Genomic DNA, 20,563 nt, shown 5'->3' on the forward strand with positions numbered 1-20,563 from the left:
TTTAATTCTCCTTGCTTCAAGAAGAAAGGCTCTATTTGTTGTTGTTTTTTTTTTAATTTTTTTTTCAACGTTTATTTATTTTTGGGACAGAGAGAGACAGAGCATGAACGGGGGAGGGGCAGAGAGAGAGGGAGACACAGAATCGGAAACAGGCTCCAGGCTCTGAGCCATCAGCCCAGAGCCCGACGCGGGGCTCGAACTCACGGACCGCGAGATTGTGACCTGGCTGAAGTCGGACGCTTAACCGACTGCGCCACCCAGGCGCCCCGAAAGGCTCTATTTGGTATGAACCCCTAACACTTCTCTAACACTTGTTGTTTATAACAACAACAAAAAAAAACAGTATGAGAATTCAGCTATAAATTAATTATATGGTTTTGTTTTCGTTGAATTAACTTTTATAGTGATCTTCTGTTTATGGCAAGTGATACTGATCATCCATTTATAAGTGACAGAACATTTCCTTCAGACCCATACTTAAAAAAACTACATGAATCCATTTAAAATTAAGTAAATGATGGCACAGATGATGCTTGGATGTAGTTGCACTTGAGAAGGTGATATAAAATGGCCCAAGTTTGGGGAACACCATCTCAGCCTAGAAAAGACAGGAATCCCAGACCCAGCCAGCCTCCCCACAGGAAGATCCTCCCTATGTGGCCAGCCTGGGGCCATGCAGATTGGTCTGATGAAGGAGAAGGCTCCTTCCCTTTGGAGAAAGCAGGGGAAAGACTGGAGTGTTCCCAGGATTTGCTGGTGCTGGGAAGAGTAAGACAAAGCCCCCGCCCTCAAGGAGCATGGTTCAGTGCGTGGATTGTGGAGCCAGACTACCTGAGTTCAAATCCTGGCTCTGCCACGTATGGCTGCCGTGTACCCTTGAAAAGTTGTTTGACCTCTTTGGGCCTCTGTTTCCTCATCTGTAAAATGGGTATATGAAGGTACCCACTTTAGGGTGCTGTGAGGATTAATTGAAGTACAATATAGTAAGTGTCATTTAAGACTGAGTTTCTATCATTGGGAAAGACTGACAAAGAAATGGCAATCCTAACACAGTGCTCTAAATGCTGTGATAAGAAAGTATAGTGTGATAAACACACAGGGAGTGGGGGAGATGCCAGGAGGACTTCCTTGAGAAGTTAATACATAAGCTCATACCTGGATGATCAGTAGGAGTTAGCCTGGAGAGGAGGAGAAAAAGAATATTCTAGATAGAGGGAATAGCATATGCACAGGCTCAGAGGCAAGAGACAGTGTAGTCCATGACTGTACTTGTGACTGCAGGGAAGACAGTACTGGCTACAGCAAAGGATGTGACAGAAGGTGTGTCGTCCCAAGGTGATGTACACAAAGGGCTTCCTGTGCCTTGTTAGAAGCAGTGGGTTCCAGAAGGGCAGGACTCTAATTATCTTAGCAGCCCTCTGTGCTTCAAGTGCAGCCCAAACCTGGCAAGCAGGGACAGTCATGTGGTGACTGAACAGATGCTTTCCTCTCTACTCGATGTGAGACCTGGAGGTTCCAGAGGACCACTCCAGTTGAATGAGGGAGTCCCAGGATTAAGAATCTCTGCAGAAGGGCGCCTGGGTGGCTCAGTCAGTTAAGCATCTGGCTTCGGCTCAGGGTGATCTGGCAGTTTGTGGGTTCGAGCCCTGCATCGGGCTCTGTGCTGACAGCTCGGGGCCTGGAGACTGCTTCGGATTCTGTCTCCCCCTCTCTCTCTGGCCCTCCCTGACTTGTTCTCTCTCTCTCCCTCTCTCTTTCTCTCTCTCTCTCTCAAAAATAAACATTAAGAATTTTTTTTAAAAGAGGAATCTCTGCAGAGATGTTCAGCACATCTTCTCTGCAAGTCATGGCTGCCTTGACAAGGATCTGAAATCTTACTTCTGTCCACAGGTGACCTGGTGTCCCGAGCAATGCATCACCTGCAGCCCCTCAATGCCAAGCACCATGGCAACGGCACCCCCCTGCACCACAAGCAGGGGGCGCTCTACTGGGAGCCAGAGGCCCTGTACACCCTTTGCTATTTCATGCACTGCCCGCAAATGGAATGGGAAAATCCCAACGTGGAGCCTTCCAAAGTCAACCTCCAGGTGGAAAGGTAAGATCTGCCTTGGCTCCGGATGGCCAAAGAGAGGAGCTCCTCTGGCCAACACCGCCTTGCAGTGGGTGGGTGCTTTCTCCAGAGTGGCAGAGGGGTGCAAGAGGGGAGCCATGCTGGTGGTCACAACTGCACAGTGCCCGGAAACTCGCTGGAGGGGTCCAGGTTGGAATTTTGTGCTCCAAGGGGTGTCTGAGACCCAGGTGGGGTCTTCGAAATGGGTTTTCATAGGGTTGATCCAGTTTGGGTGGATCTGGCCTGGGTCAGAAAGGTGGATCTGCAGATTCTGAAGGCGTAAAGGACTCTGCTGTACAGGGTGGCTCCCTTGTGAAGGCAACTTTGGGGGAGACCAGCTCCTTGGGTGGGAGGTGTCTTCATTTCCTCCTGGCTGCCCTGGGGACTCCCTTGGGGAACCGTAAACACCTGCTCAGCTGAAGTGGGTCCTGAGGTGGCCAGGAGACTGGCTGGCTCAAGCAGAATTAAGGGAAAGGGAAGAAGGGAGGGTTTCCAGGGAGGGGACACTTCCTCAGACACAGCTTCTGTCCCTCCCAAGCACATTCCCTCCACTTCTCTGTGCCTCAACTTCCCTTTCTGTAAACCAGTGGCTGAACTAAGTTGTTCCCAGGTCCCCTTCTGTCTGGAAAGCCCCAGGACGGTTTCACCCTCTCAGAGGCAGAGTATCAGAAACCACACTGGGAACACCCCACAGAGCCCATCTCCCCACAGCACCTCACAAGTCAGGCCCTGCTTCCACATGGGCCTGTTTGCTGCAACTACTCTAGTAGTGACCCATTTATCAAAAGAGTGGTTAGGAGAGCGGGCTCAGTGATCCAGAGAGTGGGTTCAAATCCTGGCTCTTCCAATTAAAAGTCAGAGGAGGGGGAGGGCCTTGGGAAAGTGCCCTAACCTGTCCGTGCCTCAGTTTCTTCATCTGAAAAATGCGGCTACCAAAAGTAAATCCTTCATAAGGCTGTTGGAGGAGTGAGTGAATTGAACAGTGCCCAGCACACGGTAAATGCTCAGTAAAGGTTCACTTCTGCTTCTGTTGTAGATACTATCTGCATTTTGGTGGACTCAATGCAATTTTCTTTTCTCTGTTAAATGGTTCCAAGCAATTTTGAAATGCTCATTGGCTGCTTTGCTGCTGCAGGAATGGACTGGGGCTTCCTTGGGCTTCCTTTTACAACCACGTCTCTTGGCTTTCATTTCAGGGAAGAGAATGGAGCACGAGTTAGACAAAAGTTGCTGAGTTTTTGTTCCTGTTTTGTTTTTAAGAATCTCAAGTTAGCATGAATATTTCAATCCAGTCTGGAGTTAGCTTCATCAGGCATCCCACAGTCTAGGCCAAATCAGTGGGTACCCTACGTGTATTTCCACATGCCAATGGTGCCCGAATTCAGGGGGCCAAATGCTCCTTGTCCCTGGGCAGAAAATAACTTCAGCCAGAGACACCAGGAATGCTTTCTGTGAATGTGTAACCTTAGTGCTGAGACAATGGGAGCCAGCAGCCTCGGCCTGTGGGGCATCTAGCTCTTAGGCATACCCCCCTGACAGCCTGAGGGACAGTGAGCGTCTCTGACTTACCTCCCGCCAACATGCACTTGACCCCCAGATGACTCCCTTCCAACTCCAGCTAGACAGCACCTCCTCTGAGCTCCAGAACCTCCTCGTCCTAGTCAGCCTCAGTTTCCCCATCAAGTCTCACACTCTCAGACTGGTTCTTCCCATCACACCTTATTCTTTTCCACATAACACTTACTACAGTTGATAATCATAATTTCGTTACGTGTTCGTTTATTGCCCGTCAGCTTCATGAGGGCAGGGAACACATCTGTTCTGGTTGTCCCTCCACACCTAATGCCAAGCTCAACATCTGGTGCTAGGTGGGGAGTCAGTAAATTTTTGTAGAGAGAACGAACGAACCCATCGACCTAGCCGCCCGTGGAACATGTCCCTTTGTGCATGCTCACAACTACCCCACATCTGAAGTTATCATCTTTTCTCTGAAACCAGCTGTCCTTCCTTTCTCCCTCATCTCTAAGGGTGGCATCACCACCAACCCAGAAAAGTGGGCCTCGCCCCACACTCTTTCCTCCCCCTCACCCCGTCCTGCAGCCACTGGTCAACGTGTGTTACTGATGCCACACCTGCAACATCTCTCATTGCTCTCCCTTCCTTCCCAGATTGCTGCCACTGTGTGGTTGGGTACCTTGTTCCCTCTTACTTCTGTACTGCATTGGATTTCTAAATGGTCTCCCAGGATGTAAGGCTTAATATCCTCTGACCAGCTCCATCGTCCTCATAGCCATCAGACTGAAACTTCTAGAATAGGAATCTCATCATGTGATGTACTCCCTGCCCCCACACAATACCCGTGCATGGCCCCATTACATCTTCCCTTACACAGCTTCCACCTTCTCTTCTGGAATCCCTTTCAGAATTCAGAGTGTAGCTGGAGTGGCTATAAGTCTGGGAGACCATCTGAGGTTTCCAGACTTTCTGGGACAAGATGCGAAGATGCGTGAGCTTTGAGGGAGAACAGAGTAAAGAGAAGATGGCCCAAAATGCTATGGAGTCACTTCTGTCTCTGTCTTTCCCTTCTTCTTTGGTTGGTTTTCCAGAGGTCATCACAAAATGCCAAGTGGAACTTGACATTTTTTGAGTTGTGTTACTTTGGTCCTCTGGAAAGAATATGGATTTGGAAACTAGGCTGACCTTTGGCTTTGGGATGCTTTGGCTTTGCATTCCAGCCCTTCTTCTGGATCTGAGACCTTTTTTAAAAAAAAATATATGAAATTTATTGTCAAATTGGTTTCCATACAACACCCAGTGCTCATCCCGACAGGTGCCCTCCTCAATGCCCATCACCCACTTTCCCCTCCTGCCCACCAAGAGCAACCTCCCCCCCACCCCCAGTTTATTCTCAGTATTTAAGAGTCTCTTACGGTTTGCCTCCTTCCGTCTCTGTAACTTTTTTCCCCCTTCTCCTCCCCCATGGTCTTCTGTTGAGTTTCTCAGGATCCACATATGAGTGAAAACATACGGTATCTGTCTTTCTCTGCCTGACTTATTTCACTTAGCATAACACTCTCCAGTTCCATCCATGTTGCTGCAAATGGCCAGATTTCATTCTTTCTCATTGCCAAGTAGTATTCCATTGTATAAATAAACCACATCTTCTTTATCCATTCATCAGTTGATGGACATTTAGGCTCTTTCCATAATTTGGCTATTGTTGAGAGTGCTGCTATAAACAGTGGGGTACAAGTGCCCCTATGCATCAGTACTCCTGTATCCCTCGGGTAAATTCCTAGCAGTACTACTGCTGGGTCATAGGGTAGGTCTATTTTTAATTTTTTGAGGAACCTCCACACTGTTTTCCAGAGCGGCTGCACACGTTTGCATTCCCACCAACAGTGCAAGAGGGTTCCCGTTTCTCCACATCCTCGCCAGCATCTATAGTCTCCTGATTTGTTCATTTTAGCCACTCTGAGTGACGTGAGGTGATATCTCAGTGTGGTTTTGATTTGTGTTTCCCTGATGAGGAGTGACGTTGAGCATCTTTTCATGTGCCTGTTGGCCATCTGGATGTCTTCTTTAGAGAAGTGTCTATTCATGTCTTCTGCCCATTTCTTCACTGGATTATCTGAGACCTTGAACAAGCCATTCTTCCTCATTGAACCTCATTGACTGTAAAATGAGAGTGACAGAAGTTTCATGGGACTGGTGTGTAAGCAGTGAATTCAAAATTGTAGCTAAGACTCTGGTGCCATGCCTGGCACAAAAGGAGCTCTCCTCTCACCCCCCAAAAGAGTAGCTGATACCATACATCTTTTTATTAGGGGGAGCCTCCAAAATGCTGTTACCATTGTCCCTGCAGAAACCTGTGTGTGTATTTCTTCTAGACAGAAAGCTATTTCTCCTGCTCCCTGATGGAATAGGCCTTGGCATTTAGCATCTGAAATCACACATGGAAGGGCTTCAGAGGAGAGATGACTTCTGTGTTCAGTGAAGGGTTTACACCAGCTCCATACCAAAACTTCTAAATAAGAAGTTTCCAGTGGGATATGGACTCTAATTTGGAGTTGTTTTTCTCTCTGTATTTCTCTCTCCTCACTCCCAAAATCAAACAACATTTCCTTAACTCTTTATTTTTATTCTGGCAATGTGAAGTAGGGCCATGGTGCTTATATGGTTTTTCACTAGACTATATTCTTCAGAAAAGGGACTGAATATTATTTGCTTTTGTCCATGCCCAGCAGAAAGCCAGAAACATTTGTTGACTGAAATATGGATTGTTTTATACCTCAAATCATCTCTGCTTGTCAAAAGAGCCTTCCTTGGCTGGAGTATTTGGAAGTAGGCCTACATGCACTATTTTACTCTTTCATGTGGGCATAGCTTTAGAGTTGCTACATTTGTTTTGGATAGTTTCATTTTTCACTGCGGGATTTTTGAAGGAGCTCAGTGCCAGTGTGAAATTTCTATAGTTTAAGTTTTTCCAGAACTTTGGCGACTAGTTTTTGAGCTTCTAAAATCTTTCCGAGCAGCTCTTTGGGTCACTGGAAGCATGTACCAGAAACAGGTCCTGTAAAGAGCTGGAGGTCCAGAGTGAGACAGACAAGCATGACCCAGACCACATGGAGTAGAGACTAAGACTAAAAGGTCAGACTTAGAATCTTATTCAAGTCAAGTGTTGGCAAATTCAACATGGAGAAGGAAGAGGAGGAAAACATTCTGTATCAAGGAGAATCCAATCTTTGATATCACTGAATCTGATCTGTGCCAAAGCCTGGTCACTGGAGATTTATGATGCTCTGTGAAATACAATGCTGACCTTCCAAGTGCCTCCAGGAAGACAGTAGCTTCAGATTCCATCGAAAAAAATAAATTGCTGTTAATTATGGTACCCAGCCTTAGTTTGTGACCTAGTTTTTCTAATCCCTTAATTCAATTTATAATAAAGCTCCCTGAGGGAAACAATCTGCCTCTTCTATGTTTTTCTAGAACCCAACATAGTATTTTGGGGCATTATACAGGCTTAACAAGTGTTTGTTTAGTTAGTTAAAAATAAATACAACCAATGTCATCAACAAAGCCTGTTTTGTATTGGAGCATTGGATGTTTTACAAAGAAATCTTAGTTCAGATGTCATCTTTATTTCTGGCTTTCATTTATTCAATATTTATCCAATATTTTGAAGAATTTTCTAAGAAATAGGTAATTCTACTCAATTTTTTCCTAGGACAGAATCTTCAATAATTTAAATTCAATATCAAAGTAAACATATCATACTATCAATCAATAAATAAAATCTTTCAGGTACTGCAGATATTTTTACTCAAAAGACTCAGATAAGTTTTGTAAGATTTATGATTAGGCAATATTTGTTTTATTATATGTTTATATATAATTATATACTTATGATAAGGCAATGTTTATTTTGTAAGATTTATGATTAGGCAGTATTTATTTTAGTAATGATAAGTGTAAACATCTTAATGTAAATGTAAAAAACTCAGATCTGAGGCTACTGAATTTAAATAGAATCATCTTAAGTCTGGGACAAGGTTTCCTCCCCTATATCATTACTGGAAATATCAGTGATTCCTAGATGTGTTTGGCCATGGATGATTTCAGTAATGGCCAAAAAATGAAAAAAAAAAAAATAGCAGGATAAATTGGACTATTTTGTTGCCTGAGGTAGCTGGCAATGCCTGAGAGGTACAGAGATGTGTTATAACCAGAAGACTAGACAATTAGGTAGTTCTGTCATCCCCCAGTCTCACTGAAAGCAAACAAAAACATATACTTAGGCAATCCCTTTTGCAAGCAGAACTGTATAAACAGATGTGGTTCACTGTCTACCAGGGAAGCTGGACCTAAAACATGAGTATATAATCACCAATCACCAACTGTTTGAAAGAAATGAAACCATCTTAACAAATGAAGAATTTACACTTGAAGAAACAGAGCTAATAAAGCAAACATAACAGACATTAGAAGTTAATGGTACCCGAATACATCTTCCAAGACACTCACCCTACCAAAGGATCACTCCAACACATCAGTTCTTGATGCTTTCTCATCTGTGGCATATATGACAGGTGATAGTCTAAGGTTAACCTACTCCAGTGGACATACCAGGGTTGTGTAGAATTCCAAGCACTCTGTTGTAACTCTTCCTCATTCCTTCCCCCTAAGGAGTGTATATCAGAATGCAAGTGGACAGAGATATCCTTGACACAAACAGCATTATTAGTAAAAATACTGTGTTGCAAGGGTTAAACCTACTATGACTGCTTAAAGCAGAAAGATGACCTCTGGGAGGCCCAGTTTAGGTAGATCCTTTCCTCTTCCGCATCAGAATTAGACGTTGTGTTAATTCTCTAGCTCTTTTCTCCTGGAAATATGATAAAAATTTCAGTATCAACTACATTACCAAGCAGCATTGCTTATGGTTAGAGTAACTCTAGATTGGTAAAATGGTACTATAAATATTTGATAAATCTCCAGAGCTTTGGGCTTCCCTGATTTCATTGGCTCTTGTTGCTGGCAGTGTCCTTGCATGGACCTTGGAAACTATATCTGTGGAGTTGCTACAAGAGATAGTGGGGTTCATAAACCAGGATAGTTCTCACAGTCACCCAAGTGGATCTCATCTGCTTTCACCTGAGTGTCACCCGGGCAGAAGATAGCTCTAGGATGGATGGGTGAATTGCTATAAGGACTCCTACTGAAAGGAACATCTGATGCTATCCTGCTGGGCCATGTGTGGCTTATGATAGTCCCATGAGTCTAAATGTTTAGTAGAGCTTAAGAAGACTTCTGATGGGTGTTAAAGCCAGAAAAGCAGGCTTTGGGGCTGCACAACCTAGAGCAGTGTCCAAGTTGTACCCCCAGGACTGCTTCAGCAGATACCTCACACCACCAAGGCTGGGCATTGGACACTCCTGGCAGGATCTCTGTCACAGTTACCCATGAAAGCTGAATGTCTCTACCAACACCCTTGTCAGCTTCATGTTCTATCTATGTCATACTACTTGCTTCCAAATCAGTGGTGCCTGGGTTATATGCCTGCACCCTAGCTGCAAAGGAGTCTGGGAAGTTGAATTTCTACCTTGTTGAACCATGGACTAATAATATGGGAAATTCTCTAAACACAGTAAGGTCATCAGTGTCTCCAGGCAGCTGCAAAATTTGACAAAGTTTCACCACACTCTTCTAATTTATTTGTTTTTGTATAAATAACACACAAGTGAATCACGTGTTCAGTTGAGTACTTCTGACCATTGTTAGCCACCCATCTCACAACTGATTGGCTTACACACCACAACTGAGAACCAAAATACTGCCTCAACATTAGGACTCCTTAGCCTAACACTCTGGGAACCTTGATAGCAAGGAGGAGAGAGAAGGACTGTTCCTGACATCCTAAGCAGGGATGCAGAATGCATTTTCCCAGAGGAGGAATGCTACTTCCTCATCTTCCCAAGGCCAGTGATCATGTCCGGCACAAAAGTCCCATCAAATGCCCAGCCCAATGCTGCTGAGTCCTGGAGAAATCCAGAGTCAATGGACAAATGGGGACACATGGAGAGGGGGAGACCTGTTTTCTGCAGCGCTGTATGTGGGCTTTGGTGGATTGGCCTGGAATCCCAACACCCATGTAAATGGTTCTAAGAGGGAAAACATGCATGTTGAATACTAAGCAATTAACTGGAGAGACAAAGTTTTAAAACAGGATCCATTCGTAACTTGAGCATTGCTGCATCTGGCACAAGGTGAAAGCAACTCTAATCCCAATATTTTTCAAACTGTGGGTTACAGCCCGTTAATGGGCCATTAAATCAGTGCAGTGGAGAGATTGGCAAACTATGCCCCAAAGGCCAAATCTGGCCCACTGCCTGTTTTTATAAAGTTTTATTGGGACACAGCCATACCTATTTGTTTACATATTTTTTATGGCTGCTTTTGCATTTTTGATTAGCTGTGTCAGATGGCTCACACAGCTGAAAATATTCTTTGGCCCTTTCCAGTAAAAGTTTTTTTGACCCCTAACGTTGTGGGTTGTGACCTAAATTTTTAATAAATGAACTACAGTAGGAAAAAAAAAAGTTTTCATGAGGTAAAGTATGTTTTGTGAAACTTTTTTTTTAAGTTATATGAATTTAACTAGAGTTGATTGATTTGCTTAAGGTCATGTAACTAAAGTTGTAGAGCTAGTGTCTGAACCCTTAGAGTCAGGTGCTGGTCTGTGCTCACATTCATTAGGCTGTTCTGCTACCGATGGGGTTTGATTTAGAAGAAATAACATTTGGAAGCCTCATCCCTAATCCCTAGAATTTGTTTCATCATCTTCATGAATGTTTATACTATATAAAACTAATATGTACATGCATTAAATAAAACATGGTAACTACAAAAAAAATAAAGAAGACACTTTGAATCACCCATAAGCACCATGACCATGTAGGGTGTATATTCTGTGTCTACATCCAAGTTGTTTGGTTATTTCACAAAATAAGGACCATATAGTACCTGCAGTTTTGTTGATCTATGTCATTGAGTAGACTTCAGAATCATGATTTTTCAAGGGACTCTTCCATCATTGGACATTTAAAGTTGAGAGAACTCCAAGAACAGGCATGTTGAACATGTTTTATGATGAAGAAGGTGAAACTGAGCCCCAGCGGGATGAGTGGACTTGTCTGGGGTCATAAATGCACTTGCAGTGGATTTGCAAGGCAGTGCCTCAGTGCCTTTGCACATGCTTTGCCTTCTTCCCAGAACACTGCCTCCCCTCTGTCATCTGGCTCACTGAGTCAGTTCATCATTCAGGACTGATTTTAGGCATCACCTCCCCCAGGAACCCTTCCCTACCGCCTCAGGCCATGTAGGTGTTGAGGGCCTACCTCAGTGCATAGCATATAGTAAGTGCTCAATAAATGCTTGCAGAACTGAACAGAACTGGGTCTGAAACCCATGTGTTCCAACTCCTGGCCCAGAGAGCTGTGGTGACAGCGTCAACTCAGGCAGCCCTCAGCTTGGCACCCACTATATGCTTCACATGCTCCAGGCCTCAGTTTCCTCAGCTGCAAACAAATAATAATTCCTACTTCATGGGGCTGTTTCGATGACTAATGAACTAACTTATGTCAGTGCCATACACACTCACTGGCCCATAGCAGAGAATCCATAAATGGTGGGGATTATTACTCTCTTAATTCAGGTTGACGCCTTATAGATATGTTCATCTATATAAGGCACTTAAAGTCCAGCATACATTAGGCTCTTTATAGATAATGCCCATTATTATTCTGTCATGGTGCTTGTAACCTGAACATACAATGTAGCAGGGCTTCTCAAACTGTAATCACTAATGTGCATTGGAATCCCCTGGGATCTCATTAAAATGCAGATTCTATCCATAGGTCTGGGGAGGGCCCAAGATGTTTCATTTCTAACAAGCTCCCAGGTGAGGTGACGCTGCTGGTCATGGGCCACGCTGTGAATAACAACACATTGTAGTTTTTGTGTGTTTGTCATTCATTTCCCCAACTTACTCCACCCCCCATTTTTAAGTTACATAAGGGCAAGAAATAAGCTTTTATGGCGATTTTTGTCTCTCTGGTCGAGCTTGGCACACAATAGGCTTTGGGGGCTGTGTTGAGCCTCATGAGATGCTGGATCCCTCTGCCATTTGACGACATGAGCGGATCCCAGAGGTCAGACATGGCCAGCCTGCAGAACTTTGGGGCTGCAACAGCCAAGGAAAGACACTGAGTGTCTGAATATAATGATCATCTTCAGCCTAACAAGGTGGCTCCTCTAAGGTGGCTCAGGGATAGCAAATTAGCGACAAGCGTGCAGGGGAAAGGTGAGGTGGGATTTCACAGGTATCCAGTCTGGAGAGAGGCAGCAGGGCAAATCTGAAAGCTCACCAGCTTAACACTGTTGAACACCTCTAGCCTCCAGGGCCTGTCAAATGGCTTCGACTCAGGAGTTTCCTGGTTGTTGTTGTGGTTTTAAGTTTATTTATTTATTTTGAGAGAGAGAGCATGAGCAGGGGAGGGGCAGAGAGAGAGAGAGAGAGAGAGAGAGAGAGAGAGAGAATCCCAAACAGGCTTTTGCCGGCAGCACAGAGCCCCAAGTGGGGCTCAAACTCACAAACCGTGAAATCATGACCTGAGCAGAAATCAAGAGTCGGAGGCTCAACTGACTGAGCCATCCAGGCGCCCCTCGACTCAGGAGTTTTTTCCAGCCAAGGAAGAGAGGTTGCTCCTGACCACAGGTGACAAGCTGAGGGACTCGAGTTTAAGAACAACCTTCCCGGGGCGCCTGGGTGGCGCAGTCGGTTAAGCGTCCGACTTCAGCCAGGTCACGATCTCGCGGTCCGTGAGTTCGAGCCCCGCGTCAGGCTCTGGGCTGATGGCTCAGAGCCTGGAGCCTGTTTCCGATGCTGTGTCTCCCTCTCTCTCTGCCCCTCCCCCGTTCATGCTCTGTCTCTCTCTGTCCCAAAAATAAATAAACATTGAAAAAAAAAGAAAAAAGAACAACCTTCCTTCCCAACATGCAGGGTCAGTCTGATCAGATGCACGCACTGCACTTTGTTCGTTTGAATATCCAGGCCATTTCTGAACCCCGGTTAACTGGCTGCCCCAGCAGTCCGCTCTGCTCTGACACACCTTCTCTTTGTTTTATTGGAAAAGAAGGAAAACCTCGCCTTCGCGCACAGAGACTGGGGAGCTAGCACCATGCTATCCAGTGTAGTAACCACCAGCCACGTGTGGCTGTTTGAATGTAAATGAATAAAAATTAAAGGAACTAAAGCTTCAGCTCCTCAGTACCCCTGTCCTCCTTTCAAATGCTCAATACTTGCCTGTGGCGAGCGGTCCCTGCTCTGGATGGAGCGCCCATATAAGCTGTCTCCAGCATCACAGAAACTTCTCTTGGACAGCCCTGAACGGGAGACTCAAGGCTGGTAGCACTCCCCTTTTAGAAAAACAGCCCATGGGGGCGCCTGGGTGGCTCAGTTGGTTAAGCGGCCGACTTCGGCTCGGGTCATGATCTCGCGGTCTGTGGGTTCGAGCCCCGCGTCGGGCTCTGTGCTGACGGCTCAGAGCCTGGAGCCTGCTTCAGATTCTGTGTCTCTCTCTCTGCCCCTCCCCCGTTCATGCTCTGTCTCAAAAATAAATAAACGTTTGGGGCGCCTGGGTGGCGCAGTCGGTTAAGCGTCCGACTTCAGCCAGGTCACGATCTCGCGGTCCGTGAGTTCGAGCCCCGCGTCAGGCTCTGGGCTGATGGCTCAGAGCCTGGAGCCTGTTTCCTATTCTGTGTCTCCCTCTCTCTCTGCCCCTCCCCGTTCATGCTCTGTCTCTCTCTGTCCCAAAAATAAATAAACGTTGAAAAAAAATTTTTTTTAAATAAATAAATAAATAAATAAATAAATAAACGTTAAAAAAAACATTTAGAAAAAGAAAAACAGCCCATGGAAACCCGCGCTCCCAAAGCAGTACGGCCTCTGCAAGAGACCAGGGACCAGCTGACCTGCCGAAGCGCATTCCGCATCCTCTTATTTTGATCACCTTGGAGCCAAGTGCTTCGAAGCAGCCATCACCATCACCACCCCAAATTTTACAAGGTGTTTGGGACGTGCAAGGCTCTCTTCTAAGTTCATTGGCTCACTGAGTCCTCTCGGAATGTCACGAGTGTGTTAGCACCCTTACACTATTGCTGTCTCTTCCTTCTCTTGAAGAAGGTCAAGCTCAGAGAGGTTGTGTAGGCCACCCAGGTTACACAGCGAGTCAGGGGCAGACTCTTGCAGGAAGCTTGAGTCCAGAGTTCACGCTCTCAGCCGTGTGCCATGCCACAGGGACAGGAAGGACGGGGGGTTCCAGGGGGAGTGCACAGTGTCCCTCTGAAGGTTAAAAACCTGAAAATCTCGAACCAGGGAATGTTCTTGTTTTAATATGCTTCCCCCTCCTCTTCCCTTTTCCTTCTGGTATTTTCCCTGGCTGAGGCCTCAATAAATATTGCTCATATAAGTGGAATAATGATAATCAAATCACTTCATTTGATTAGACAGCAGTTAAACATCTCTGAGAAACATGTTTATCTCCTGGAACCAATTGCTATAAACCCAGAACCTGCCTCTCCAGTCTTCATCTCAGTGCTACTTGAACTTTTCAGTTTTTATTTAATTTTTAAAACTTGTGGGCTTTTTTATTTTTTAGAAAGAGAGAGAGCAAGTGAGGGAGAGGGGCAGAGGAAGAGAGAGAGAGAATCTTAAGCAGGGCTCAATCCTGTGACCCTGGGATCACGACCTCAGCCAAAATCAAGAGTCAAATGCTCAACCGACTGAGCCACCCAGGCCCCCCAAAACTTACTCATTTATCACTGAACTTCTTATTCAGTTGTTCATCCTTCATCCATTTATTCAACAAACATGAATTGAGTGCCCGAGCATAGTAATAGGAAGAGCCAGTGTTGATTGAGTTTTTATATGTGCCAGGCACCATTTTAAGTACTTTACATGAATGAACTCATTTGTCCCTCGGGATGACCTCATGATGGTAGGTATTCTTGTCATCCCCACTTTATAGATGGGGAAAATGAGTCAGAGAGGAGAAGTACCTTGCCCGAGGTCTCAGGGCTCAGTAGTGGCCTCGTGGGGATTCATGCCCAGGAGCCTGGCCACAGAGCTCACTCCCTTAACCTCTTCCCGTGGCTGCTGTGTGCCACGCCCTATGCCAGGGAGGGGGGCGACCCCGGGGACCTCGCATGGCTCCTGCCCTATGCAGCTCATTTACCATCAGAGAAGGAAAGGGCAAAGGGTCAGAAGGGGCATGCAGATCAACGGCCGAAGGGGATCCGGGAAGGTAGTTTTGGGGCCAGACGGAGGCATGGATGAGATCAGGCAATCCAGGTGGCTCCAAGGTCGGAAGTCTCCCGAGTACCATAGAGCAGCGAGCGAGACCGCGGCAGGGGCCAGCTGACCTTCAGCTGGCTCACAGAGGTACAGCTGTTATGCCAGCTGTTCAAATGCTGAATACTTCTCGATGCTTTGGTAAAGAACCACTGCCCCAAACGCCCCCACCCCACGTCCCCACCGTCCAGCGCCTGCAGCTAGGCATCCAGGTCCACGGGGGTGGGGGAGGGGCCTGCCTGTATTAAGACCACAGGAGGTAGGCGATGCCTGGGCCTTACTGATAGTTAAATAATACTTAGAATGTCACTGCTGAGTTGGAAGTGTGTGGGAGCAAATTATGTCCTACAGGTGTTGGGCCTTTGTTCCCTCAATGGTGGGGTTCGTGTGACTGTTGGAACAAAGGGAGAAGGCTTAGCCAGATGCAACGTCCTGCTCAGCCTTCGGGACAGCTGCATCCTCACCGCTGCCGTGGAACCTGTGCCGCACCCCACCCCGAGCAGGACAAGCCCCCCCCCCCCCCAACTTGCTCTCTGTGAAGCCCTCTGTGAGTAATTGTAACAACACCCGGAGCCATCGTGTGCCAGGCCCTGGGATGAGCGCCACTTCCGATTGCCCTACTTAAACGTCCCCATCGCCCTCTGAGATGCTGTAGTCCTGCCTCGTTTCAGATCGGATGGGGAGAGTGAGGCCGACAGAGTTCAAGGACTTGCCCAAGGTCACACGGCTTAAGCTTGAGAGAGGCCGGGCTGGAAGTTAAGCCCACGCAGGGTGAGTCCCGAGCCCGTTTCCTCTTCATCACCTCCCGCGTGGGAGGCAAAGGCTGGGGCCATTGCCGCGGCGGCGTTCTTTTCTTCCCTGTCTGTCTCCACTGCCGGACTGAACTGGTCAGAGGCAGGAACTGGGCTTTGATCAGCTCGCGCTCTCTCTGGCAGGCAGCCAGGGCCTGGCACAGCCGGGTGGGGATATAAAGACCAATCTGAGTGCAAGGCAGCAGGAACATGGAGCCTGGCCTGATGCAGAGGGCTGGTTGGAAGGTTCCTGCAAGAGTCCCCGAGCGTGTGGCTTGACCGAGTGCCATGTCCCATGTCCCCCAGCAAGAGAGGTCACCAACTGGCCTCCTCCCTTTGCCTGAACAATCCCAGGGGAAGCTATATTAGCCTCCTTGGATTTTTTGGTGCCTCCTCATTTGCCTGAAACTGCCAGCCTTCTGCATGCCCTATGTCTGGGACTTCAGACAGTGTGCATGAATGTTCTGCACTACAGGGAAAAAAAATTTTTTTTTTTAAAGAACATTAGTGAAAATTAGCCCTTGAAGCTGCCCAGTGCAAACTGGGGGCTGGCCCAGCATGGCAAGGGCCAGTAGCAGCCGGGGTGCCTGGGAACAGAAAGGCCTGCCAAGAGGGAACGCTCCCCGAGTTCAGCCAGCTTTCAAACCATCTGCCCTGTGCCAAGTTTCCACTCTGTTTTATCCTTTCAGAAACAGTGATATTGACAGCTTCCAGCACATACCTGGGTTTCACACATTATGGAAAGGAGCAGGGCAGTAGAAATATGGTCATTCGCCTAGGAGACCTAGCATCTGAGTTGATCTTGCATTCTTCAAAGTCTGACTTCCCACATGAACCCCACACATGTCTGCATGCCTCCTAGTAGAACTTCGTCCTAGGTTTTCATTGATTTAATCATATTCTCTCCTCCTTCCATTTTGCTCTCCTCGTGGGCTGCGTCTTTTAACAACTGTAATACAAGGTGCTATAAAGTCAAATTTTTATATTATATTTTTTTTTACCAAAAAGTTCCTTTGCTCACTTTTTTTAACTTTGGTAAATACAGAAAAACATAAGAAAGAAAATTAAAATTGTCTACAATTCTGCTACCGAAATGATTATTGGGTACCTGTTCTCATCTTTGTTTCCAATGCAGAGAGTGAGGCTTTTTAAAATAGTTGTACTGTGTATATATAATTTTATATCTGTTTTTATTTCACTTAATATGCCACAAGCCTTTTTCCTGGTACACTACAGAACGTTCATAAACATCACTTTTAATGACTGCGAGATATTCCATCTTGTGAATGCACTGTAATTTGCCTAACGGTTCCCAGGTTGCTGGTCATTTGAATCTTTCCAGTTGGTGAATTGCTGTTCTTTTAAAACGACACACAGTAGCATGACTAAAACATCAATGGAGAGGGAATGGATGTAAAAAAAACAAAAGTAGTCTCTTTGGAGTAGAGCACCTAGGGGTTAATTCCTGAGGCTTCTGATGGCTCCTCTGAGTGAGAAATTACAGAAAAGGAGAGCCTTGGGTGGAAAGCTTACCCAGCCCGATCCCAGATCCCATGTCATTGTGTTTTCCAGGAGGAAACACCTTATGGGAAATGTGAGAAGTGGCCTCCGCCTGGTCTGCAAGGTCTCTGGCCACAGTCATTATCAAGATCTCTTGAAACTTCATGGTTTCCAGGGTCTTCCACACATTCAGTCTCCCTAGATTCTGGAAGCAGGAAGACCAGACACAACTTTAAAGACACTGGCTCTAGTAAAGTCATGAGATTTTCCCAAAGCCACGCAGTGTGTGGCCACGTTGAGACCATAAGGGCTACTCAGGGCAATCTCTGGTGAACCCCCACCCTGTGTCCTATACTGTTTCTAGAATGGGGCAGAGCATTAGGGCATCTGGATGGCTCGGTCGGTTAAGCATCTGACTCTCGATTTCAGCTCAGGTCACAATCTCACAGTCGGTCATGAGATCGAGTGGTGAGTATGGAGCCTGCTTAAGATTCTCTCCCTCCCTCTCCCTCTGCTCCTCCTCCACTTGCACTCTGTACTCTCGCTCAAAAAAATTAAAAAATTTCAAAAAATAATAATAAACTAGAATGGGGGAAAGCCTTAACACAGCATCATCAGAATGCAAGTTTTGAGCTGGCCCCATGCACAAAGTTCATTGTGTATGCCCTTGGCCATGTCCGTAGATTAGGAAGTCTCCATAATTCCAGGAGTCCCTTGTTTGGTGGTCGTGTTTGTTTATTATCCTGGATTTTAAACCACTCTGTTTTTGTTTTCCCTGTGTATAAGAAACATTGCCGATGAGGGCTTCTTCAGCTCTTTCAGATTGGCGTGAGGAATTCTTTCAAGATTCAGCCCGTCAGGTTCTGGCCTGCCCAGGAATTTAGGCAGAATATGCTAGAAAAGAAGGTGGATATTTTCCCAGGCTTCTGTTCCACTGGAAAGTTCAAACTCCCAGGCTGGAGTGAGCCTTTGTGGCAGTCTTCTGTCACACTGTCCCTTATTAGTTCCTTACGCAGAATCTCACCCCTTACTTGGAGACCCTATGGCAGCAGAGTGTGGAAAGAACATTCCGTGAAGAAAAAGGGAAACCAGTAAATAGGCAAAACCAAGGACCAACTTGTTGAAAACACCAACACTGATGGCATATTCCACTGCCTCCAAAATCCTTCCCTGGAGGCACCGTCCCTCTTTAGAGGACCTTATAAGACCATCTCACAAGGCACTTTCCATGGTTGGCCTCGGATTATAGTTACCTGTCTTTCCTTGCCTGATGGCCGACCACTTTATGCTCCAATCCACCAATCCAAAAACCAATCAAACAAATATACAAGGATAATTAAGGACAGTTAAACAGACTTTAGCATTCAAGGCTGCCCTGGAAAATGGGAATGTGTGCCCACACTAAACTCCTCTGCTAGATCCAACACGAGGGTCCAGGTTTTAAACCTTTATGTCTTCCACAAAACTCGACACAGACCCTTGTTCCAAGAAGATGGCCAATAAACAGGGAACAGGTTAAGTGAGCAGCGTGCACAATATTGCCTACTCCCTTTTTCCTTCAGCTACTTCAGTCCACAGACTCCCCTGAACTTGTCCTGCATTTCTTCAGCTAAGTTCCTCTGCCTCGATTCTTCTTCTGAACCATTGTCTCTCTCTCTCTCTCTCTCTCTCTCTCTCTCTCTCTCTCTCTCTCTGTCTCTGTCTCTCTGCTCCCAGGCTCAAGATGGCATTTCCCAACATACTCCCACCCCTTTAACTGCAGCTTATTCTGACTCATTCTCCCATACAACTTTGCACCTAAAGCTTTTTAGGTAGCTTCCTTTCACATTTCTTTTGCATTAGACCAAGAGTTTGTTAAGGGCTGGGACTATTGCAGTATCACCAAGTGTACGAGTTGGTACATAGTGGGCACTCATTTATTTATTCATCTATTCAGCAATTACAGAACATCTACCATATGCCTGATGGGGAACAAATGCATAAATAATAAAGCACCAGTCACAGATAAGTAACATAAAGAAAAATAAAACTAGGTCCTCAAACTACATACGAGTCATATAAGTTGCTGTTTCAACTTACATGGTCTGGGGTGGTCTGGGAAAGTTCCTCTAAGGAGGTTGCATTTGAGGCAGTAAGCCATGTCAATATCTGAGCACAGATCTTGCCAGGCAGAGAGAATAGTAAGTGCAAAGGCCCCGGGACAGGAACATTCTTGGCACATGCAAGATAAGCAAGGGGGCCAGTGAGACTGAAACAGAATAAGTGAGCAGGGAGAGCATAGGAGATGAAGTCATATGGACTCAAATCTTGCAGAGTCTTTTGGGCACCTGACGTAGTTTGGTTTCTATTCCATATGTGATGAGACGCTCCATAGGTGTTTAGAATTGTTTGAGTTGAGTAAAGAATTGAACTGAACCGAATTGGGTTTTACTGAACTGAACAGAATTGGGTCTCATGTTAGTATGGACAGCATACAGTTTCTGAACAACGCAATATCCCAAGTCTGTCCTTGTTACCTACAAACGGGAAATCACTATGAATAATCCCATTTAGCAACTTTAAAACCCGTTAGTGTGTGAGTTCACCTGTTCGGGAGCCGGCACGGTCTTGTATGTTGTGCCAAAAGCCTTGTGGACAGGGACACATTTGCCAGCCCCTCCCACATACACTAGTTTCATTGTAGTGGCAGAGGGGGTACAGGGAACATCAAGACCAGTGTGGTGCTAATGCCTGCCCATCGTTTCTGTTTCATTTCTGACTCTCCTAGAGTCTGAAGTCTTCAAGGGTCACTGGGATTTATTCTGGGCCCTTGGCCAGGGTTTTGGACCTGACTTTTAGCATAGTTTTTACCCAAGCCTGGTTCTCACTGAATCTTAATTATGTGGATTCCTACCCTCAACACAACTGAAAATAAACCACAGTTAGCTATTTTTAGAATTTTGCTTGGCTCTTATGAAAACATTCCGGTGAACCATCACCCACAATAAAGTGGGAAACCCACCAGAATTTAAGCTAAGCAAATAAACACTTGTGCATTCATTCAAAGAATGTTGAGAGCCTGTGAACCAGGCACTATACTAAGTACTGGGGATATAGCAAAGCACTGGATAAGCCCCTGTTCCCAGGAAGCTGATGATCTAACGGAGGAGACAGAAGAAACAAGGGCACTAATAGAAAATGTCATCTCGAGTAGTGGCAAGCTCTACTATTGCAAGTTTGGGCGGTACAAAGGTGAACAATTGATGCCTC

The 20,563-nt window shown here is 46.0% G+C and overlaps 1 protein-coding gene across 2 annotated transcripts in view; it reads left to right on the forward strand.

The window, feature by feature from the left end:
- Nucleotides 1-20,563, forward strand: part of BTBD11 (BTB domain containing 11) — a 317,388-nt gene that overhangs the window by 197,354 nt on the left and 99,471 nt on the right. For both annotated transcript variants that reach the window (XM_045466348.1, XM_045466347.1), the window contains exon 3: nt 1,891-2,095. In XM_045466348.1, the coding sequence (XP_045322304.1) occupies nt 1,891-2,095 (205 nt within the window). The remainder of the gene's footprint in view (nt 1-1,890; nt 2,096-20,563) is intronic.

This window comes from Leopardus geoffroyi, chromosome B4 (genome assembly GCF_018350155.1).
Source record: "Leopardus geoffroyi isolate Oge1 chromosome B4, O.geoffroyi_Oge1_pat1.0, whole genome shotgun sequence".
NCBI classification, from domain to species: Eukaryota; Metazoa; Chordata; class Mammalia; order Carnivora; family Felidae; genus Leopardus; species Leopardus geoffroyi.